This window comes from Trachemys scripta, chromosome 4 (genome assembly GCF_013100865.1).
Source record: "Trachemys scripta elegans isolate TJP31775 chromosome 4, CAS_Tse_1.0, whole genome shotgun sequence".
In the NCBI taxonomy this organism is placed as follows: Eukaryota; Metazoa; Chordata; order Testudines; family Emydidae; genus Trachemys; species Trachemys scripta.
Genome location: NC_048301.1, coordinates 67,778,075 through 67,803,547, shown reverse-complemented (window position 1 = coordinate 67,803,547; position 25,473 = coordinate 67,778,075). Strand labels below are relative to the sequence as shown.

Here is a 25,473-nt window from a genome sequence, read left to right as displayed (position 1 = left end):
CAGATTTCTTTGGGAGCACCTGGACAAGACAGTCTTATAAAATCCAGCCCAGAAACATGGCGATTCCTTGGGATCACAACAATGAGTAGCGGGCAAGGGCGGGAGGAATCATGACTGGTTACTGGGGCTGGAAACCCTGCATCAAAAAAGTGTGCAAAGTAAATTGCTAGTTGTTCAAATGCTAGTTAACCAAGTTTTAATTGTGTGTATCCCCACCACCGAGATGTATTATTTCACAGGTCTTCACTTCCCAAACCAAGCCTGGAACATAGCCTCCCTCTTCAGAGTCAGCTGTCCTGGGGCAAACAGCCACTATACAAATGAAGACCTGGCCAGCAGTCTGAAGTGCAAACGAGAGAGTTGGAGCCTTCCAANCCCCCCACCCCCCGGAGCGCCGCTGCCGAATCCCCCCCCAGCTGCCAAAACAAAAACAACCCACCCCACTTCCAGCGCTGCCCGACCAAACCCCCCCGCCCATAAAAAACAAAAAACCCTGAGCGCCCCCCGCCACCCCAAGATTGGCCACCCCTTACCAGGTGCCGCCCCAAGCACGTGCTTGGTCGGCTAGTGCCTGGAGCCGGCCCTGCATGCGACTGATGGCATTAACAGGAATCACAAGCGTATGCATTTGATTGGTTAGGAGTCAACTTTGCAAACAGATTTAACAAAAGCATCTAAAGAGTGTGGGGATTCCTAGCTTTTAAGGCCAGAAGAGACCATTATGATCATCTAGTCTCACCTCCTGCCGGTCATAAAATTCCACCCAATAACTCCTGCATCAAGCCCATAGCTTCTGCTTGATTTAGAGCAGGGGTTCTCATACTGGGGATCGTGAGCTGTCAGCCTCCACCCCAAACCCCGCTTTACCTCCAGCATTTACAATAGTGTTAAATATTTTAAAAAGTGTTTTTAATTTATAAGGGAGACTGCACTCAGAGGCATGCTTTGTGAAAGGGGTCACCAATACAGTGTTTGAGAACCACTGAGTTAGAACATATATTTTAGAAAGACACTCAATCTTGATATAAAGATGCAACAATAGGAAAAGTTATGCATACCTCACAGCCTAATTAAAAGGCTCTAATTTGCCCTACTATAGATGTAATGTCATTGATAGTAACCGTGGTATTTTACATTTATACAGCACTTTTTACCCCCCAAAAATTCAAAATGCTTCACCAACTATTTACACCTAGCAACACTATGATGGCAGCTACCTCTGGGCTTGAGTACGGTTACCAACTGGTGTACAGTCCATTGCACACAGTTGAGTGGGAAGAAAAAGCAGTTTCCCAGGACACCTGGAACAAATTCCTACTCTACAAGATCTTTTTTTGTTTTTTAGTAAAGATCCTGTCTTTTGTATGCGTATTAAACCTCCATCCAAGAGATCCCTACTTACCAGACACTACGTAGCCCTTGAAAACATAGAGCATATTTTTATTAATTTCTATTATACCTATTGCCAGGGCAAAAATGCACTTCAGTTACAGAGCTTAAAAGGTAGTCAGTCAAATCCTAAAGAAAGTAAGTGTGCCTTGACCATACCATGACGATAACTAGACTTTAAAGGACCAAACAAGGGGCTAGAATTCCAAAGGCAGGAATCATCAAAAAAGAAAGCCCTGTGAGAAATCATTAAGTGTTCAAACATTAGTACTAATAATCTAGTGCCTCCCAACCAGTCTGAGAACTCTCGGACTCCACACTATTCAGCTTTGCCTCGAACACCTATGGAAACGAGATTTAGTTTTATTCTATGAAAATATTGCAATAGCCGAAACCTGTCACAATCATGGTGGTTATGCTCCCAAAAATCATTCCATTTGTATGAAATAAGCTGCCAAAGAGATACCAACTTTTATGTTGTTGGCACTGGAACCAGTGCCTTCTATTGGTGGAGAGTCTACATGGCAGTTGGTAGTGTTTAACTAGCACATACTCTAACAGGTTTTCAGGATAGTGTGAAGACTCTCTCTCAGCATATTCTCATCAATACAAGAGTAGTGTAGCCCTGACTCTCCCCAGTGCTAGGAGATAAACTGCATGGAATTTCTTCATCCTTCACATTTGGCTTTTCTGTGCCCCTTAACTCCCACTCTTAAGAATCGAGTCCTCCATCGTGTAACCATGGCCTACATTGTTCGTTTCTAGATGTATACGTTTTCATTTAGTTGTATTAAAACATGTATTGTTTGCTTGTGCCCCAGCTTACTAAGCAATCTAGATCACTCTGTATAACTGACTTAGCCTCTTCTTTATTTACCACTCCCCCAGTTTGGGTGTCATCTGCAAACTTTATCAGTGAAACGGACACACACAGAGACGCTGGCAAAAATACTCTATTGGCAATATATTCAACATCTAAAAAGGAGTGCATCACAATTAACAATAAGCACTTCAATCTCTAACTCCTATACATTCAGATAAGCAGAGCCAAGAAGGCCATCTGTAATAGCACATCTGGAGAGTCCCAGTACTGAACACAGTCTTAAGTATCAGCGTAGACCAAACCAAAATGCATTCAGTGCCATTTCAAAAAGTGTGAAGATCTGGTGGAACATGCTACTACTGGTCACTTTTTCTATGCTGGTTTTAAAGTGCCTTGTCTACATTTGCAGATAATGATTTTCAGCACCAGATGAGGAGGAGCAAGGGAGGCCAGTTGCAGTGCTGTTTTTTGTTGCAGACAACCACTGCCAGCAATAGGTCATTTTCTAGTGTTGCTAGACTACAGAGATGCAGTCTGCGCATTTCCCTGGTATTTCCTGCCTGCTACAAGTTAGAGAGAGATTTCTGCCTCCTGCTTCCATAACACTTGTGTCCCTGCCTAAAATAAAAAAAGTGACATTTGGCTGACAAAATGTGACAACCCTAAGCTCCCCTCCTCCTCCCCGCCACTGCCAAAAAAAACAAATCTCCCCCCAAGCAAGGCTGAAAACAGTTTGTCCATTAATCTAAATGGGATGTGTCTACATTAAGTGAGGAAACCATTGTATGGACACAGCTGGCATGAAACTGATGGCTGTCACATTTGTCATTATGAGAGCCATAGCCACAAATAATCAATGCTGCTCAATGGCACCTTTTTGCTTTGTCCAGACACCGTACACTCATAACTGTGATTGTATCAGTGCTTTTAGATTGCAGGCAGCCACAAAGCACTGCATTGTGGGATGGAGTTAAGAGGACTGGACACAACAATTTGCATGCAACATTCTTGTTTCCAGTCTGCACTAGGGAGAAACCATGATAAGCCATGCCTGTTCAGCCAGTGCTTCACTAAAGACCTCACCTCAGGGATTGGGACCAGCTAGTAAGTCAGTGCTTGTAAAACACTTACATCAGCTACTGTTTGTGGATACACAGTGTTTCATGAATTTGGCAAACTCCAAACAACATTTATAGCAGCATTCCTTTACCTTATGAAGGCAGAGCCTTAGACCCATTGTTTGAGAGAGAAAAAAGTAAAGGCCTTTCATGCATTAAACTACATTAAATTCTCAGCCAGACTGTTGCATGAAAAAGCATGAGAATTCAGAAATCCAAAGTGCTGGCTCCATCACGAACTTGTCCCCTAGCCCACATGGCATTTCCATTACTATTCAGAAACACCACATACATTAAGCAGCACCATGTATGCTAACAGTCTAATTTCTCAGTCATAAGTGATCATTAAACAGTTTGGCATTTAAATGGCCTTGTAATACAAAAACCAGCACTGATACACTTCACTGTAGACCCGTTTGAGCATGTGTTTTGTAGAGTGGTCAGACTCAGCAACACCTCCTTCAGGAAAAGGAGGAGCAAAATATTAAGTCAAACTCATTTGCATATCAGACAGCATCTACACCCTTCCAACACCAAAGAGGGAGAGGAATCTAGGTCTGGCACAGGAGGTGTACAGCTTAGCGTAATGGAACCTAGTTAACAAGAAATTTTGTGGCTGAAAATCAGGAAGCGTTTCCTGAAGGGAAGATCTACTATGTAGAAGTTCTCCCAGAGGAAGCACTGGAAGCCCTGTTTGGTGCGAAACTGAACACAAAGCGAGACAAGTCCGTACATATATAAATTTTGTAGGTAACAAAAATGCAAGATTCAGTGGCCTATAAGGGAACGAAGCTGATGACCACACCACTGCAAGCAAACAACCTAGTGTTTGACAAAGACTAGCTCATGGATGAACAGGGGAGCTAAACCTGAGCAAAACTCAGACTATGTGAGCTGGCAAAGAGAAATGCTTTGAGAAATGTATAGCAATGGTGCAGTCTTCTGTTGGAAGATGCATAATTAGTCAAGTCAGTCCAGTTTAGGAGTGCCCCTGTATTCCATGCTTACATTAGTTCTCATACAGCACCGGAGATGAGCAGTGCACTACCCAATCTCTGGCTAGCTAGGAGACTGTCCCCTCCTAGACAAGTGGTGATGACCTGGCTTCAGTAATACAAACCTGTGATACCTCTTGACTGGGCTACAGCAATGCAGTCTACCTGCATGTTCCTCAGGAGCTACAAGACACAGCAGCACATCTCCACATCAACAGGGGTCATCGTGAGCACATCATACCTGTCCTTCACTCACTACACTGGCTCCCTGTACTCTCACACCAAAATGCTCAACAATCCAGTCCTCTTGTACCTGAATGATTGCCTAAAGATCCAGGAAGAGGACTATGGTCAACAAGTCCACCTCTCAGGAACAACACAGCCATCTACTGCAAAGGTGAAGCTCATTCATGCAGGAGACAGAGCTGTCTTATATGCCAGTCCAAGACTGTGGAATGAACTCCCACAGATTCTAAGAACCACCTCTAAACCTCACCATTCTCCATTCCAAACACAACATGCACCTCTTCAACCTCACCTTCACTAATATAACCACACACACAGCACCGCAGACATATTGTTATTTTAAATCCAAATGCAGCAGATTTCCCGTAGATAGAGAAAAACAAGGAAAGAACTAATATGTGACAGATATTAGTCATGTGGTTTAACACAGCACTCAGATGTCACAGCGACAGGTGTGATAGGAGAACCTGAATAGACTGGCACAGAATGAAAGCCGAGACTTCTCTTTCTCTAACATCTCCAATTCCTTCTAGGGCTGTGCACCCCAAAGAACACACAAGACTGATGTTTAAAGGGGTAAGGCCCAGCAGAAGCACCTTGACACCAAATTGCCTCAGATGAGCTTTAAGGTAGATGAGGGAAGAAGAGAGGAACAGCTTGCTAGAGTCTGTCTGAGCCAACATTAAAGAAAGCTGTATTTTACTTGTAAGATTCCACTATTTAAACTGTGATCGTTGGTAAACCTGGCCAGAATAAAAACTATCTTGTGCACTCTGCTTTTGCTGACTGGAGACATTCATGTTAGATTCTCCCACAGTTCCGCCTCCCTCCCTACAACCCTGACTCACACACTCAGAGATGTCTCTCCTCCTCCAGTAAGCTTGAAGTCCCCATATCACAAGATGTTACCATGGTAATTATTGCAGTGTCACCAATACAAAAATTCCTCTATCAACCAGCAATCAGGAAGGAGGTGGGAGTGGAGAGACAGAGCACTTACTGTATCTGTCAGAGCTGCAGAAGCCGAAAGAAATCCAATTAGTATGACTTATGTTTTCAGGAGTTGTCTTAAACAAATTAGGAAGCATCCAACGTGGCAATATGAAGCTTATACTGGCCAAGTTTATGTACTGCTTACAGTACTAGAGGAGTGATTATGCCATCATTCAATCTTCATGCTGAATGAAGAGATCAGAAATGTGGATTGCAATTAGGCTAAAGATAGTGGAGAGATGGGGGGAAGGGAAAACCCAACTCCCGTTCTGACAAACTGCCCCATGCCAGCGTGCCAAGAGAATTCACCCCAACCTCTTCCCTACCATTAACTAGAGCCCTGAAGAGCAATCACTTGTCCAAAACAGGTAGCTGCAATATCAAGTAGTTGCTGCCATCCAAGCCTATTAAGGCTCAGGTGTGCTCCAGAACTGCTGAGCCCTTTTGCAGCTTTTAGTGAAGCAGCTCAATAGGACATCAGGTGTCAACATTTCATTACAAAGATGGCAGTTTTTCCTGCTGCCTCTTAAGCCCATTATAATACTAGTCTGAGCTTCACTGAAAGTGCGCAATCCTCAGCTTATCTCAAAGATTCCTTTATGTGGACAATTGTCTCCCCCTTCAGCCATATCTGTACAGAACATGCCCAATTCCCTTCATTTCATCTACAATGATAAACTGTGTCTTTTATTCTGCTACCCTCCTCCTCACTGATCCAAAAGCTCTAGCAGGAATGAAGCAGTACCAGGGGAAAGACTCCAAACTCTGGGAGGAAACAGCAGTCTCCAGGGGGCAGGTGGAGAAAACTAAGTGAGATGAACTGAAGAGACAAAAGGCAAGGATCTGAGGAGGGAGAAATGGCTTTGCCAAGACTAGGATTTAAAAAGAGCCGTGTTAGCAACCTAGATGATATGGTGTAAAAGTGTAGCGTGGAGAAGGCCCCCTGCTGCCTTCAACATGAGCTAAACTGGTAAAGTTGGAGCTAGGCTGCCTGCTACACTCTCCCTAGGCTTTAGCTCAACCAGTTCAGCGTGTGTTAAAGACAGTGTCCCTCAGCCAACCCCTTTGCTGTAGACAACAAGCTAACAGGACACCTTTAAATCCTAGTCTAGGCAAAGCCAAAAAGAGCAAGGGGAAGAGGCAAAGGAACAATGGTGGTGAGAAAAGTGCACAGGAAAGGAAAAACAACCATGGGAAAGAGGACAGGAAGCAGTAGAAAAGGTCTGATGAGTTTCTCTCATTAGAAGGTTTCTCTTTAACCTTCTTCAAGAAGGGCAGAAGACGAGGGAGGAGCAGGGGTTGTCAAACCCTCCCCAGACCAAGTTCTTGCCCACCATGTGGACAGGACAACCACTCATTTTCATTCTGAAAAGCTGTCAGGCTGCGTGAGCAGACAAACTTCTTTTCCCTTTCCTCACAGCAGGGTGATTTGGCTTTTGTTTCTAGTAGGGGAACTCTGTGGTTTCCCTGCTGGATTTTTCATTTTCAAAGGCCCATTGTTTAGCTGCCTTATTTTTCCAATAGGGGAAAAAAAAAATGAAAACGTGGTTGACTTTAACTGGTTTTCTTTTGTTGCTGCTGTTTGTGTAAACAGATGGGGTCCAGCTCCACTGTTTATTCATCAAGTGCTGATCCCAAGACGCTAAAACTGATAGAAAACACAATTGACTGCTCTGCAAGACAGTGAACACCTCGGAAGTTATTGATTCTATGGAGTATTAGGCATTGTGCAGTTAGAGTCTCACACAGACAGCTGATTTAATTAACTCTTTTGCACTCTACTTATTTGCACACTGGTCCCATCCACTTGCCCCCACCATTGCAAGAACCGAGATCCATTAGCAATGGGGTTCTATGCTTATATCATCAATGATTTCTACATCTAACACGCTCAGTTTCCAAGTATCACAAATTCTTGCCCTCAGTGACACCTGTGCAGTGTCTTTTCCTTCAGTGAGTTAGCACAGGTGTAAGTAACTGGAACTACACCTCTACCCCGATATAACGCTGTCCTCGAGAGCCAAAAAATCTTACCGCGTTATAGGTGAAACAGTGTTATACTGAACTTGCTTTGATCCGCCGGAGCGCCAGCCCCGCCCCTCCGGAGCACTACTTTACCGTGTTATATCCGAATTCGTGTTATAATGGGTCGCGTTATATTGGGTAGAGGTGTAGTAGACTGGTCTGATGACAATGCGGAAGCAGGAATAGAATCCAGCTCATGCTTTCATACTGTGCTGGCTCAGGAGAGCTAACAGGTATATAAAACAACAAACACTCTTTAGGCACCAAGTCATCCAATCTGCCTCCAATATACCAGGGAGCTGATCTTTTGAGCAGGAAGATCCCATTTTCGTAGAATTGTTTTTCAAAGTAGAATCAAACTTTCCTATAAACACTTTTCAGTTGCTGAATGCGCCAATCCAAGTGCTAGGAAGAGCCCAACACTACAGCAGATATGACTTACCACTAAGGAGGCAGTGCATTACAAGGCTTCAAGGGATGGCAAAGAATGCATATATGCCTGTCTCACTCTAGTTCTGTGAAAAGGTACCTCATAGCCAGATAACCTGCCCCATTCTTTTTGCTTCAGACCTAACATTGACTTGACTGGCTAGTTCATGTAATTGGCACACAAGGCTAGCATAAAAGAATTAGCATAACTGAGTTAACAAATTTTGCTACATTGGGCCTGGGCAAACGTGATCCATACTTCCTACAGACCACAGCCACCTCTTATCTGCCAATAAATCATTGTGAAAACAGGGAATGGCAGGTAGGCAATTCATAAAGCTTTTTTCAGTGACGCTGAATTTATTGATCTTTTCCCCTCTTTCCGCCCTTAGGCAAGATATGTTCAGCTTCAGTTGCAAGTGTAAGTTTTCCTCCTGGTTTGTCAAGCTAACTCAAGTCCCTCTTAATTTCAACAAACCCAGGGTATCTGCTCCTTAACTTAAATCAAATTAAGCTAGTACCTTTCGCAGCTTCCCATAGTCGATGAGCTCTGGGCGATGTCTGTGAATCAAGGCACAGAAGCCAAGGCCATCCTTCCAGCTGTGAAAGAGACAGAAGACAGCACAATTAGCAGTGTTCAATCAGGAAGACACATGGAGGGGCATGACAGGTGGGGGCAAAACTCTGGGAGCCTAGATCTTTACTTTTGGGCTCATTAGCTTATAGCAACTTCTGTAAGTACTCAACTGGGGACAAGGCTCTCCTCTGCTTTAGACCCCCATCCTGCTCTCACTGAAGTCAGTGGCCAAAACTCCCACTGACTTGGTGTAGGACCAGGTTCTTAGTGCTGCCGCCTCCCTAATGCCAATTCTCACTCACCACAGAACTTTCATTGTTAAATAGTGCCCAGGCACTCAAGGGCAGACGCAGAGTTTAGGGATGAAAAACGTCTTCATATGCAAACCAAAGATCTTCCAGGAGAGGATAGTTCAAGAATGAGGGGGAGCAATCGCTATTGGCTATGATCAGCACTATGTTTGCCCTCCCTCATCTCTGCACCCCCACCCCCGATCCTCGGCACAGAATCCGAAGATGGTGGGAGAAGGGAGGACAAAAACTAGACCAATAGCAGGGTGGATAAAAATGGGGTTTTTATTGTATTATTTAAATTATAAAAAAAATCTTAAAAATAAACCCGTTTAAAATGAAATCTCAATTTAATACAAAATATGTTAAGGTCTAAATTTATTATAATCTCTTGAAACATTTAAATAAAAAATAAATATGCTGAATCCATGAGCCTCTATCAAAAACTTTGGGTAAAGGCTGCTTTTCTATACAAGGAAAGAATCCAGGGGGGAAAACATCCAACTTTTGAGGTCAAGCTTTGTAAATATGGCACAATAGCTCATGTACTATATTAATCCTTGATCCTGTGGGGGTCCTGGGGCTGCGCTACTGGGTATCAGAGACTGGCCAAGTCATCATAGGCATTGGGACCCAGCCTCTGACTCCAGGAGACACCATCATCTACCTCATCAGGATCACTCACTGAGCCCCCTTGGGTGGTCTCATACTCTTATTTTATAGCTTCTCCCTTCCTGAGCTCTAATTGGCTCAGTTCTCAAAATTATGTATATTCTTATAACTCCTCCCATCATTCACCATTTTCTAACATGCTAACAATGTACAATTAATATGAATCTGAAAATATCTAAGTTGTATAATTGCTTAAATAAATGTATACCAACAGTGTACCCTACTACGTGGAGCAAAAAGATGTACCCAATCTAGTGTGAAGGCTCGGTTTAGTTGTAAATCAAAACATTTTAATAGTTATATCAACCGACGAGAATTCTTCTCTCTTTAAAAACAAAACAAAACTGAAGTACAAATGGAAAAGTTAATTAACACTGATTATTTAAATTAAGGTTTCCCACTTGAGGATTTAAATCAATCCACCCTGATCAGTGTAATGTCAGATTAACATAAAAGATTACCTATATTTTGCCTTTGGAGAGGGATGGGCTTTTATTTAGTAGAACTCAAAAGGTGAAGGAAAAGGGAAAAAAAACAAAACAAACAACACTGGCAATCCTAGTCAATTTCTCCTCCTCCCCAGTTCAACTATGACAGGATCATTCCACACAGTTATGCTTTTTGTAAGGATTTGTTTAACCTAACTTTATACCCCTCCTCCCTCCACTAGCAGGGTTTCTCCCTCCTCCTTCCATGGTGATACTTGCATAGCTTAAAAGATCCCAAACTTAGACCACGTCTACACTAGAAAAGGTTTGCTGGGGGTAGCTCTGCCAGGAAACCCTCCTAATATAGACTCAGCTTATACCAGCAAAAAAGTGCTTTTGCTGGTATAGCTTAAACAGGCTCCCCAAGCAAAGTGAGCAGTAACGGCAAAATCTCTCTTATACCAGTATAACTTCGCCTACACGAGTGCTTTTGCTAGTACAGAAATGTTATTTAAGAAACAAACAAAATAAAAAAACAAACAAAAAAAAATCACCTCCCTAACCAACATTACTATATAGATACAAGTTTCTAATATAGACACGAGCTTAGGAAATTTATCCTAAAACTTTTTGTAGCTTCACTCAGGGGAAGTACCATTTCTTAATCAGCCTACAAACACCGACAGTGTCTTCAGTAGGCCTAACACTCCAAAGTATTTGACAAAGGCAGCATTTTTGGTTGGAGAAAGGGACTGGGAAGCAGAGAAACTGGGTCCTGTTGTGGGTTTTGCCACTGATTTGCTGTGGGACAACCGGGCAAGTCAGTAGATGCCACTTTTCACCTACATAATATCAGAACTAGTCTCAGAACTTCCTTGATATTTATGCCAAATGCTGAATAGTGTTAAGAGCCCTATGAACATACGAGGATCAGAAAGCCAAATACTATAAACAATTTTCTTTAAAAATAAATAAGTTACCTGATATGGAAATTCTGGATGTTCACATTTTTGTAGGGAGCTGTCTTCCTCTGACACCATAACAAAAGCCCTTCCTTAGCAGATGTCTCTAGAGAGAAAGCAAAGACACATACAGATTAACCTATTTTTTCCTGGAATTTTCTGATCCCTTGCATAGGCTGTAGAACAGTATTTCCAATTTATTCTGACCCAGTGTCTTTGTTAGAAACAGCAGTGAGGCGCTCTGGGAGGTGGTGGAATCTCCTTCCTTAGAGGTTTTTAAGGTCAGGCTTGACAAAGCCCTGACTGGGATGATTCAGTTGGGAATTGGTCCTGCCTTGAGCAGGGGGTTGGACTAGATGACCTCCCAAGGTCCCTTCCAACCCTGATATTCTATGATTCTCATTTAACTTCCTTCTTCTAGGGATGAATCTCTTATGTAGGTTTCTGATTTGTTACCATTATTTCTCTCAGGGTAGGTCTACATGGCATTTTGGAGTTAGCTGCCTAGTCCGGGTCGACATTTCCATGCAACACCATAGATCAGCCAGCAGGAAATGTCCTAGAGTCCAAGACCCACTGCACATTGCCAGGTTTCACCTTTGCCCCTTTCCTTTCCCACTCCTTTCAAATACACTCCAAGGATCAAGATATGAAGACTCCTCCCAGAATATCCATATCAAGCCATGAACTGGCCATCAAGGGTGGTCAGAGTTCAGGGCAGCTTGGATCTCAGGCCCCATTGGGTCATCCAGGATATGTCCTCTGCTGATTCAGTTCCCGTTTCAGGGGTATCTCCTTTGTGGCAAGGAACACAGCTACCTGCCCCCCAACCAAAGCCACCTTCACTTGTTCTTGAACAGCAGATGGAGGCTCTGAGATTTACCTTCCACAGAGATATCCTGAATGGCAAAGCGAAGGATGATGGTCCAGATCATTCCAAGGGTCATTTTAACATTTCCATCCACAATTTCTGCAGGAAAAAACAAAATCATTATGTTGTGTGCGCAAACACCAGTGGAAGCCTGACCAAGGAAACATGGGGAGCTTTATCTTTGAAGGATCTGAGAGCTGGACTTCCATCTGATGAACGTTTCCAGCAGGGTAAGGTTCTCAAGTTAAATTTATACTGCCCGGCAGGCTCTCCTCAACCTCTACAGCTGTGCCAATGCACCACAGTCTTGACCTGCAGCACCCACTGGTATGTTATGTGTGAGCTCTGCACAGCTCCATTGATATATCTCAATCCTTCTACTGAGTCTTTAAGTAGAGGCTGACAGTATAACGGCCTATCTACATGGGAAAGTTATATCGGTATCTGGTAAGGAGTGGATTCAAACGGCTATAGCTATACTGGTGTAACTTCCCAAGTGGACACTCTTATTTCAGTATAAGAATGCCTTTTTCTGGTTTCGCTTATGTCATTTAGAGCTTGGTCTACACTACAAAGTTTAGCCACCACAGCTATGCTGACTTGGAGCCTGGTCCAAAAATCCCCCTTGCTGACATAGCTATGTCAGCAAAAGCCACAGTGTAAATACAACTATGTTGACAGGAAAGCGCCTTTGTCAGCACAGCTAATGTCATTTGAGGAGCTGAAAGCTAGCAGAACTCTTTTGGACAACATATACATTGCATCTCCACTAAGGGGCTTTGCTAGCATAGCTATACTGACCAGGGCTCTAGAGTAGACAAGCCTTTAGAATCTGTTTAAGCTCAACTGAAGAAGTTTGTCTTAAAAGTTACTCATATCCCAGAACAAGAGTGACCACGCAGGGGAGTTACACACCTGATAGAACTACTGCAGTTCAAAATATCAGTATAATTATACCAATGTAACTGGTGAATCTTTCCTGTGTAACTAAACCCTAAGAGTTAGTGTTGTGGTGTGGACAAATTACAAATGAAACATGGCTGGTTCCTGGGTAAGTGCAGGTCTTCAGACTGCATCCATGTAGGGCTACTTTCAGATATATAATTGCCAAAAAGCATCAACAGCATGTCACCATCAAAGCGCATACATCTCAGCTGAAGATGCAGCAAAAGGCACATATCCTCCACTCAAGCAGAATATTAACTTAAGATGTGAAACAGATTGTACTTTATTGCTCACTGGACCCTTTTGCAATGCAAATCAGCAACTGATAGACAACTCATGGGCTTTAGAAACAGACCCCATGCATGCGTGAGACATAATAAGTTTAGAATTTGGGATATAAGTTCTGGAGAGTAGCAGCCGGTTCAGAAAGGGTTTGCAATTGCTTGTGGATTAGTGCCAAATAATACAAATGACGTACCAAATAGCTGTTTCTAATGCTCTGACCCTTGACAGGTAAAAAGATTCCATACAGTTTAAGAGGAAAACATTGTCAACGTTTTAAAAAAAAGCCACTTTAGGATACCTAGCCTCTGTCATTAGTACTAGAGATTACAAAACTGAAAGAATCACATATAATGTATGCCACCAACTATTTTTGGACAATGAAACTAAACTAGTCTGTTTCTCTTTTTTTGTTCTAGTGCTATTTCCTGCATTGCATGGGAAATGTTTGAGAGACAATCAACTTTAAAATGACTAGAAAGGTCTTTCTAATTTAAGACTTCTAAAGAAAAGGGTTAGATAAACCTGTTGTTTTGGGCCTAAGCTACTAGAGTGCTAATAAAAGAGCTGGCAGAGTTAGTTTTTGCCCCTGTGCAAACCCCTTGTGTAGCTGCCTCACACTGGTGCAAGCAAGGCTTGCATTGGTTGCAGCTGCTAACTCTCCTGATTTTATAGTGAGACCCACAATACTTGGCTTTTTTCTCATAGCCAGCTACTGGAGTCATGGGATTGAATGGGAATCTTGGCTTTCATTTTAAAGAAAGAGAAAAAAAAAAAAAAAAAAAAAAAAGTAAGCCCTTGTGGTTTCAGCTAAAAGTTGGAAAGTATGATCGCTAAAGGTTCCAAAACCAGAAGGCAAATAAAGAGAACTCCAAATCTACTATTTTGGAAAGCTCATGATTTCAAGCCAATCTTGTGACTTTTGAACACATGAGGTTGGCAACATTGCTGTTATGACAATCCCTTGTAAAGTACAAGGATAAACCTCCTTGATGCAGTCCCGGTTTTGCAACATGAAGCATGTCTCCATAAGGGTTTGTACTGGTAGAGATTTCCCAATTTTCGACAAATCCTAAAACAGATATGCTGTTACATTCTCCTCCACCCTTCTTTCCCACACATCTCCCCACTCACAATACACTAATGGACTATGGTACTTTTACTATCCCAATCTGGAATGGAATCTTTGTAGTAGCAGACTCTCACTGCCCAAGAAAAATATGCATAGAACTTTTTGTTATAGCACAAAAGAGCATGACCATGTGTTGTATTCACATTCCTGACCAGTTTCCACAAGCAAGTTTGCCTGTTGCTAGATTTTCTTGCTAATTAAATTCCTGTGGGGTTGTTTTAATTAGTTGGTTGTTTTTTCTGGGGGAAAGGAGGAACACAAGAATAGCCATACTGTGTCAGATCAATGGTCCAACTAGCCCAGTATCCTGTCTTCCGACAGTGGCCAATGTCAAATGCTTCAAAGGGCATGAATAGAAAAGGGCAGTCATCAAGTAATCCATCCTGTCATCCAGTCCCAGCATCTGGCAGTCAAAGGCCTAGGGACACCCAGAACATGGGGGTAGCATCCCTGACCATCTTGGCTAATAGCCATTGATGGAACTATCCTCCATGAACTTATCGAATTCTTTTTTGAACCCAGTTATACTTTTGGCCTTCACAACATCCCCTGGCAATGAATTCCACAAGCTGACTGTCCGTTCTGTGAAGAAGTACTTCCTTTTGTTTGTATTAATTTCATTGGGTGACCCCTGGTTCTTGTGTTATATGAAGGAGTAAATAACACTTCCTTATTCACTTTCTCCACACCAGTCATGATTTTATAGACCTCTATCATCCTCCCTCCCCCCCCGTCATCTCTTTTCCAAGATTAAAAAGACTAGGCCTATTCATCTCTCCTCATATGGAAGTTGTTCTATACCCTTTTTTCATTTTTGTTGCCCTTCTGTGTCTCCATTTCTAATATATCTTTTTTAAGATGTGGTGACCAGAACTACATGCAGTATTCCAAGTGTGGGCGTACTAAGGATTTATATAGAGGCATTATGATATTTTCTGTCTTCTTATCTACCCCTTTCCTAATGATTCCTAATATTCTATTAGCTTTTTTGACTGCCGCTGCACATTGAGACGATGTTTTCAGAGAACTATCCACAATGACGCCACAATCTTTTTCTTGAGTGGTAACAGCCAAATTAGACTCCATCATTTTCTATGTATAGTTGGGATTATGTTTTCCAATGTGCATTACTTTGCAATTATCAGCACTGAATTTCATCTGATATTTGGGTACCCAGTCACCCAGTTTTGTGAAATCCCTTTGTAACTCTTTGCAGTCAGCTTGGGACTTAACTATCTATCTAATATATTAATTTTGTATCATCTGAAAACTTTGCCAGCTCACTATTTACTCCCTTTTTCCAGATAATTTATGAATATGTTGAACAGCACTGGTCCTAGTATAGACCCCTGGAGGACACCACTATTTACCTCTCTCGGTTCTGAAAATAGACCATTGAGTCCTACCCTTTGTTTCCTGTCTTTTATCCAGTTACTGATCCATGAGAGGACCTTCCCTCTTATTAAATTTTTTAAATTAAATAAATAAATATATGGAGATATACTTATCTCATAGAACTGGAAGGGACCCTGAAAGGTTATTGAGTCCAGCCCCCTGCCTTCACTAGCAGGACCAAATACTGATTTTGCCCCAGATCCCCCGTAAGTGGCCCCCTCAAGGACTGAACTCACAACCCTTATATCATGACTGCTTAATTTGCTTAAGAGCCTTTGGTGAGGGACCTTCTCAAAGGCCTTCTGAAAGTCCAAGTACACAATATCTCCTTCTCATGTTTGTTGACCTCCTAAAAAGAATTTTAATAGATTGGTGGGGCATAGTTTGTTTGTGTAGCTGATAATTCTGTTCTTTACTATAGTTTCAACCAATTTACCTGATACTGAAGTTAGGCTTATTGGCTTGTAATTGCCCGGATCACCTCTGGCATCACATTAGCTATCCTCCAGTCATCTAGTAAAGAAGCTTATTTAAGTGATAGATTACATACCACAGTTTGAGGAAAGAATCAAAAATATGATACGAAATAGTTTACAGCAAATTTTTCCAGTCCTATGGTATTAGTATTTTGAAGAGCTCCAGAACACAGTCAATTTAAAGAAAAAAAAAAACCACACTTCCCTTTGAGTATTTTTGTACTTTTGTTACAAACGATGTCTACAACCTGAGATGCCTGCAGTTCAGAAAGAATAAAGGAAAATAGCACTATTGTGTTCAGTTTGTTTATCTGGTACATCTGACAGCATTTTCTGTGGGTTTTTCCAAAGCAAGAGGAGAGAAACATTTGGAAAAAAACTAACTAAGATTGTAAAGATCACAGGAGTTGGCAGGAGGACACAAGGGAAGGTTTAAGCCCTGAAACTACTGCTAGATTTTTATTTGAGTTGACTCCAGTTCAATTTATGGCATCTTTTAATCCTAAAAGTGCTTTACAAACACTAACAAAATCAACCAATAACCTGAGGTAGGTAATTAATATCGCCATTTTAAAGACTTTCTGATACAATTTACATAATTGCTGCTCTGAGTAAAGAGCGGGCAGGCGGGCACCCTTCCCTTCTAGAGCCCAAGTACATCCTCCAGCACCTTGGGTACATGTTTTGCCAGCTTGCTGAAAGAAGTCAGTGGTCACACCTACTCCAATGAAGCTGTCTGACCCTAGCTCATTCACTCTCCTACAGCTGTGTTCCTATTGCCCAAGGTACACTGCAAGTTCATTCCACTATAGGATTCATGTGGGGCTCTCGGACTATCACTGCTTCTAATGTAGGGGAGCAAAGCTCACAGTGCAGCAGGGAGTTGCTGGTTCCACACTACAAAGAGAAAAAAACAACGAGGAGTCCTTGTGGCACCATAGAGACTAACACATTTATTTGGGCATAAGCTTGCGTGGGCTAAAACCCACTTCATCAGATGAGAAACTTTGACACCACAGAAGTTACAAAGGAGTTAAATGTAACCAATTAGGGCAACCTCACACTGTTTAATTAAAGACTCTGGATGTTTGCTCCCCATCAGCCCAGCTAACATTGAACAGTTTGAGAGCAGTTTCTATGTGACATTATAGGGCTCATGATCAGATCAGAGAGTGCCTCCTGCTGTGGAACCAACTGCCCGATTATGCTTTGTAACGTTCTTCTGAGGTGTGAGCTCTACAAAAATTCTTTGCGCGTTTCCGCTAGTAACACCAAGCGGCTGTTCTAAACCGCAACCGCAAGTGCATGTTATTAATGTGACTTAAACTGATCTATCCCCATATTGAATGTGAGATTAAAACAGATGAGGTTTTGCTGCTAATGGCAGGAAATGTTTTGCACTAGTAAATGCGCTTCCATCTGACTCCCATTATTACAACATGCACTCTTAACAAGATATGCAAAAATTACAGCACCTCCATCCATTTGTTTGGCAGCCAATTAAGGGGCTGACAAATATTCGCTCTTCAGGAATAAGACTGGCTTGCTCTGGAGATCTGGAGTTTGAAATGCCATCACCCTTTTCATATGCATAATCCAAGAATCCTGACCCTCTAGATAATGTTCTAGGTACCATGCTCTCTTCTCCTCTCCTAACCTCAGTGGTAAGAAGCAGGGTCAAAAGAATTAATTTTCTCTCCTGGCCATTTATGTGTGTCACTAGCTAGAGCACAGCACTGGAAAAGCAGTTTGCCACTGTCTGGATAATTGGCAGGATAGGAGATGATATAATTAGGAAGTTAAATAGACACCACTCTGCTGACGAGTGTCCATCAACATGCCAGCATTGATCAAAATGAGGCACATTAAAGGCAATGAGCCCTGAGGTCACGCCCACATTTTATTTATCTTAACTGGCCACAAATAAAATATAGAACAGCCTCCAAGCAGAGGTCTATAGGAGGCACACTACTACTGATGGACTGGGACAGATCAATACTTAGGACAGGTCACTGGGCATCAGCGATTTGGGAATGCATGCCACACAGTCCTTTCACCTGCTCTCCCAGTTCCCCAGTTGCGGAGGCCAGGAGGTGGACATAAAGATAACCTTGTTTTGTAAACGCTGAAATGCAGACATCTCCTCGCTTTCTCTTTCCCTTGCTCATGAACTGACACAAACCCTTACTCTGCTGTCTGTCATCCGCATGTCTGCGCTGTCCAGGATTTAAGCGGACATCTTGCTCAGATGGCACCTTTTATATTGTTGCACTCCTTGCGCTTGATTTGCATCTCTCTTACATGGAGGTAAATCAGGAGCAACTCCACTGAAGCCAGAGTTACACTGGGTTAAGCAAAAGAAGAATCAAGCCTCAGATGTTTAAGAAATGGATTGTTTTCCGTCTACACTGGAGATGCAAGTACAGTAATGCAAGTAGTGAGGAGTTAATGTTGGCCCTGTTGAGCTTGACTGAATCCTGGTATCATCCCCAATGTGGACTCTATTACATCAAAGAAAGACCTCTGCAGAATGAGATTTTTAGTGTCAGATAGAGAATCATTTGGAAGCCACCCCTGGCTACAACACCCTTGACCCAGATTTTTACAGCTGTCCTGTACTGCAAGTGACCCGATCAGACGGCCTCCAATTAAATCATTTTTAAAGGTTAATAGTGATGCTTGAGATTAATAGTTGAAGATAGTTGTAAAAGCTGTGGTTAGGTTTCACTGGTTATTCTGTTTGCTTACAATGCATTTAATTCAGCTTGGATAAGGAAACACAGCCAGCTCTGTTATTGTTTATAAAGAAGTCAATTCCACTTTCTGGTTCACGTGCACCAGCACAATGCTACGTTTGGCTTGTAAATACCAGAGAATATTTGTTAGAATGTAAGAAAAAGAGCATGGAAAATATTACCATTGGCCTTGTGTCTGATAAAACCAAGACTGACACACCCCTTACCCCCCCCCCCCCCCGCGCGCTGATTCCCACCCTCAGGACTTCACCTCTGCACAGGGCTGGAAATAAGTACGGGGTGGGCTCAATCTCTAAACCTGTGCCTCCTCCTCCCCACCATGTGGGGCAGGAATCAGTGTAGGGTGGGCTCACTCTCAATGCTTGCTCCCTCCCACACCTAGAGCACCAGGCTAGGAATCAGTGTGGGGCTCAGCGCTCGCCAAAGAATATTTTCACCAGTCGCCCATATCTGACAGTTCCCCATGGATATTTTCCTAGGCTTGCTTTTTTGGAAGGGGGTGGGAAACAATTTTGTCTGTCTAATTTAATAAATAGGTCTAGACACATATGGGCAATAAACTACTGTTTAATTATTTTATATATATATATATATATACATACATACATACACACACACACACACACACACAGAGCGCACGCCCGCCCCTGGGTATCAGGTCCTTTGGATGCCACACTGCAGCCTTACTCTGAGATATGGGGGGAGGGGGGACGGGACTGTTTTAGGGTGAGAAATGCACTTACCTGGCCAAAGTTTTTCTCCCTTTTATAGTAAGTTACTCAGATAATTTCCTAGCTCAGTCCCACCTGTCTGAGGGGTTTATGGCTTATTTTCCCTGAACTGTGTTAGTAGTATTTTGACTGCCACATTGGTTTTTATTTTCTAGTTTGCTGATGTGATGACTTTTTGAAGTCTTAATTTAGGCTATTAAAATACATGCACCAGAAAAGCTCATAATCCCTTCAGTGGGCAGAGTTACTGTCAAACAAAGGACATTAACAGCAGAGGCCCTTTTTTAATGCTGATGTATATGCATTTCACTTAGCACCTAGACCACCTACATCTTCTTACTCCATGAATTGCAGCGTAGGCGCTGACTCTGTGGCTGGAGCACCCACGGGGAAAATTTAGTGGGTGCTCTGCACCCACTGGCAGCCAAGCTCCCCTCTCCTCACCTTCTTCCCCCCCCACTTCCCCCAGCGCGCCATGTTCCTGCTCCTCCCACTCCCTCCCAGTGCTTCCTCCCCTCCCCCCCGCCACCTAACAGCTGTTTGGCAGCGCTTAGGACTTTCCGAGAGGGAGGGGGGACACGGCATACTTAGGGGAGGCAGTGGAGAAGAGGTGGGGCAGGGACTTGGGGGAAGAGGATGGAATGGGGGCGGGGCGAGGACTGTGCATGGGTGGGACGAGGCAGGGCAGGGGCGGGGAGGGGTCAAGCACCAACAGGGCAAAGGGGAAGTTGGCGCCTATGAACTGCAGTGGTTTGGGCTAAGCCTCACCACATATTCAATGGCAAAAACCTACTTTACTGTACTTTTCAGGTTGTCTGGTCTCCCCGTGCAGAATGCTGAGTTCAGCAAAACTCAAATTTCTGAAAACCAGGATAGGCACAGTTAAGGCAGCCCATTCAACCTTAACTCTATTCTCTTTCAGCAATGCCTTAACATACTCTGTTAACCAACACACACACACACACACACCCACACACACACACACACCTCTACAGCTGCTGAAATGTACAAGCTCTTCACCTCCTTTTACAGCCCATTCACTCTGACCCACAGGATTCCAGCTAACATAAAAGGAAAAGGTTGCCCACACCACTGTCCCTGTGTTCCCCTGGAGCTGGCAGTAGCCAATGGGAATTATTTGGATACACTACGGGTGCAGTCAGCATGCCTTAACTCTGCTCTTCTTGATTTTCAGAAGTTTGAGTGTTACTAAACTCAGCGTTCTGCAAGGGGACCACCTACCACCAAGCAACCTTAACTCGGCATTAACACAGGGCTTGTCTACACTTAAAATGCTACAGCGTCACTTCAGTGAAGGAACTACCTATGCCGTAGTTCTCCCATTGACCTTGTGCCGTCTTCAGAACACCTCCCAAATCATGCTGCTGACCCATTCAATCAAATGCTCTTCCCCTATTCCCCCACCCTTCAGTCCCCAATATCCCGTTCCTCCCAGGAATCTTGCATGTGTCTATTTTTTCCCCAACACTTTGATTACATTCCCCCAATACAAAACTGCCACCATGACTCACAAAACTGTAACTGATGTCAGGTTGCTTCTACAATTCCTTTTATCTTAGGTGGGGGTCTGATTAACTTATCCTTAGATACTAGGTTTGCGCCACAGCTCAGAGAGAGCCAAGAAGCGATATATTAAATGAAGGGTGAGTTCACAGCCATCAAGAGGTCTGTGATTCATCCAGTAATTAGTGCCTTTCAGTTTAAGAGTACAAGGTAGCACAAGGAAACCTTTTTGGAGGAGTGGGGAGGTGGGGGCACCCAGCCTGTAACTTAGGAACCCATTGGTCAAATTACCCCAAATTTGGATCACTAACAATAAGCCCATGCCCCCATGAGGCACATCAAATTTCAAAGCAGTAAGAGTTACTTTTCAGATTTTACAGCACTTACAGGAGTAGAATTTAAAGCATATATATTGGCAGGAATTGAAACCCTCTAGCCATTTTTTGGTATTGGCACATGCACGCTGTAAAAATGGGCATTATCTGAAATAACACTCTCAATTCGGATCACCCAAAGATTGAGAGAGCTATGTACTACCTTCGGTAAAACACCAACAGTTTGAGACCATTTTGACCCATAGCTCGTCGATAGTTTGATCACTAGCCCTGTGCAAAAACACATACCAATAAACTTTTTTAAAAATAGCTACTGGGGGGAGGGGCTTGTATCTCCAGAATCCCTGGCTCAAACGATTCCAAATTTGGGTCACTAATCCTATTCTGCATCCTCCTAAGGCACACAAACATTCAAAGAAATCTAACTAAGCATGTCAATTTTAGAGGTCTTAGGTCCACTTTTAAACAGATCTCAGGATGCAACCCTAAGTATAGCGGTGCTCCCTCACCACTATAAATAGTTATATTAGTGAGGCCTAGCTGAAATACACCTTCATGCTCATGCCGTGATCATTTAGGCTTGGTTATAGCTTGTGCTATTGTTAAAGAACATGGACCAGCTTTCTGAATAGAGATCAGCCAATCCTCAGTCCTAACTTTCAGCACCCCCTGCTATCTTAGTCCCAGCCTCCCCACAGATTCAGACACGGGAACATATAGACCAAGGAAAAATTTAAAATTAGTACGCCAGCTAGTCCCACACTAGTTTTGAATTCATCTTTGTTTTCTGCACCTGCTTAACCTGAAGAGAGGCTCTGACAATCAGGGTTTCCACAGTCTTGTACCAGACAGTTTTAATCTGCACCACATTTCTTCAGAGTATCAGCAGGAACAGCTCTTTTGATTATCATAACCAAGGCCATTCCCTTGATGGCGTCAGAAGCCAGATATTGGTTGGGGCAGTAATTCGGCCAGCTGTAATCCTCACCCTATTGGTAAAGCAAACAAAATGGAACAAAGGCTACCTAGCTGCCAACCAGAAAGGGAGGAGGATGCAGATATCTTTCAAAGAAATAAGAGATTAAGGAAGTGGCCCGACTAAAGAGGAAGGATGATTTGTGGCCAAGCCAATGGAGGAGGCAATTGAGGAGATCTGGGTGGGGCAGTTTTGGGAAACTGCCTATATGAACTTATGAATTCCTGTATGATTTTATGAACTCTATTTTCTTATACGTCTTCCACTAAAGATGGTCACATTAGATTACATCATCCCTGTTGTGTTAAAGGGGGGGGTGGGGGGGAGGACACATCTAAGCATCTGTCCCTGAATTCAAGTGTCATTAAAGACCATCAGTAATTGATTAACCTTGCCTTAACAGAACAATGGAGACTACTGGCCAAAGACTCTTCATTTGCTGATGACTCAACTTGCTGGCAGCTGCAGCTCAAAGGTCTGATCAGAGAATGGAAAAACCCCAGGGAAGAGACAAGGTGTTAGAATCTGCTATTAAAAGGAATCACTCTCACTAACAAGGAGAGACCAGAAGAGAAGACCTGGCAGAAGGAGTGGCAGGGGTGCAGAAGGATCCTGGATTCCCTTTGAGAAACACTAACACCCAAAGGACTCTCGGGAGGAAACTGAGGGCGGGACTTGAGTGCGTGTGTTTCTTATTCTTCCATAGATCTGTATATCTGTGTCATGTCTATGAGCAAAGTGTGTGGGCTTAGAGGTGCCTTTGCAAAGTCTCTGTGTTACTTGCTTTAACTGTCACAAAGTCCCCAAAGAGTGAAACTGTAGAGTACACCTCTGCAGATGGAGTTCTGGAGAGGGTATGAGAGCTCTACTAGTGAGACTTGGGTCGGGGGGGTCCACCCTGATCTTGGAGCTAACGCTGCTGAGTCCACATCCCAAGAAGGGGTACTCACATTGGAGTCTGTACTCCAGGAACGTGCCTGAAAGGCCAGACTCTCAGACAGCATCTGGGTGTTGCTCAGAGTCAGTAAGCTTAAAACACATGGGATCCAAGGTTTGGGTCCAAAACAGCAGCCTGGTGACAATACACAAGGGGGAGCTCATCCTGGGCTCCAATACTGGGTTTAATTCCTGGCTCTATCACATGCTTCCTCTGGGGACTATAGCCAAATAATATAGTCTCATCTGGTAAATGGGGATAATAAACCTCGATAACCTCACCTAGGTGTGTGAGGATAAATCCATAAATGCTTTGGATATGCTCAAATACTACAGTAACAGTGGCAATATAAGTGCCTAGATGGAATCTAAATACAGGACTGGTGAGGAGGGACAACCATGCCATGGAGTTGGAATCCAAATCAGTAGACAAGTTGTTTAGTTTTGCAGTAATCAGAGCACATCCTCAACTGAGACCTGAAGGGGTCACTGGTTAATAACACATACTGCAGAATCCTTGGAAGACGGGTGCCATAAGAACAAAAACTCCCTTGAAGTGCAGGAGATTGACATTATACCCATTTTTACAGATTGCTAAAAACTAAGACAGATTAAGGCCACAGTTCTCAAAAATATATTCTTGTTTTGATTGCCTCCATTTTTGGCCACTCAGTTTTTGACCTCTAAGACCCAATTTTTGGAGCTAAGAACATAGGAACGGCCAGACTGGGTCAGACCAATGGTCCATCTAGCCCAGTATCCTGTCTTCTGACAGTGGTCAATGCCAGGTGGTTCAGAGGGAACGAACAGAACAGGGCCAGTGACCAATCCCTTGCAATCCAGTCTCAGCATCTGTCAGTAAGAGGCCTAGGGATACCTAGCCTAGAGCATGGGGTAGCATCCCTGATCATCTTGGCTAATAGCTACTGATGGACCTATCCTCAATGAACTTCTCTTTTTTGACTCCAGTTACAGTTTTGGCCTTCACAACATCTCCTGGAAATGAGTTCCACAGGCTGAATGTGTGTTGTGTAGAGAAATATTTTTTCTTGTTTGTTTTAAACCTGCTGCCTATTCATTTCATTGGGTGACCTCAGGTCTTTGTATTATGTGAAGGAGTAAATAACACTTCCTTATTCTCTTTCTCCACACCAGTCATGATTTTATAGACCTCTATCATACTCCCCTACCTTAGTCATCTCTTTTCCAAGATGAATAATCCCAATCTTTTTAATCTCTCCTCATACGGAAGCTGTTCTATGCCCTTCATCATTTTTGTTGCCCTTTCCTGAACCTTTCCCATTTCTAATGTACTGGTTCAGCTTTTTGAGGGAGCTGCTGGTGGCTCAGCACTTCTGGGGGTGGAGAACAAACACGCTTTTGACAACTCAAACTGAGCATCCACGTGACTGGACATTTGGGCTAAATAACTTTCCCAGTTCTGAAACAGGTTTGTTGCAGGGTCTTGGGCAATGTGCCCAGGAGTCTGGCTTCTCGCCTTAGGAATTAAACCAGAGGGCATTACTTCATATAGCAGAAGACAATAGAGTAACAAAAATGAAAAAATGGGGAAAACGATAGAGAAAAATTGTTTCCCCCCCCACATCAAGTAAAGAAGAAATGGATCATTCATTTTCTAACATAATAAAAAAGTAAACATTAAGAATCTGAATAAATAAGTAAAACTATATACTTGCTTAAATAAATGTGTATCTTCCTGACTAGCAAAAAGAAGCACCAAATTTAGTGTAAAGGCTGTATTAAAGTGGCAAACCAATGCCTTTTAATTGTTACCAACCAATGAGAATCAGCCTCTCTTTAGGAAAATAACAAAAGTACAAATGCAAAACACAATTACAACTGATTATTTAAATCAAAAACAACAAGGAGTCTGGTAGCACCTTAAAGACTAACAGATTTATTGGGGCATAAGCTTTCGTGGGTAAAAACCTCACTTCTTCGGATGCATAGAGTGAAAGTTACAGATGCAGGCATTATATACTGACACATGGAGAGCAGGGAGTTACTTCGCAAGTGGAGAACCAGTGTTGACAGGGCCAATTCAATCAGGGTGGATGTAGTCCACTCCCAATAATAGATGAGGAGGTGTCAATTTCAGGAGAGGAAAAGCTGCTTCTGTAATGAGCCAGCCACTCCCAGTCCCTAT

At 43.0% G+C, this 25,473-nt stretch overlaps 1 protein-coding gene across 1 annotated transcript in view; it reads right to left on the bottom strand.

Moving 5' to 3' along the window:
• ACTN1 (actinin alpha 1) overlaps window positions 1-25,473 on the bottom strand; it is a gene marked incomplete in the record, with an annotated part of 136,267 nt that overhangs the window by 34,105 nt on the left and 76,689 nt on the right. Inside the window, 3 exon segments of the mRNA XM_034767982.1 lie at window positions 8,540-8,618; window positions 10,966-11,053; window positions 11,831-11,917. Of these exon segments, the coding sequence (XP_034623873.1) occupies window positions 8,540-8,618; window positions 10,966-11,053; window positions 11,831-11,917 (254 nt within the window).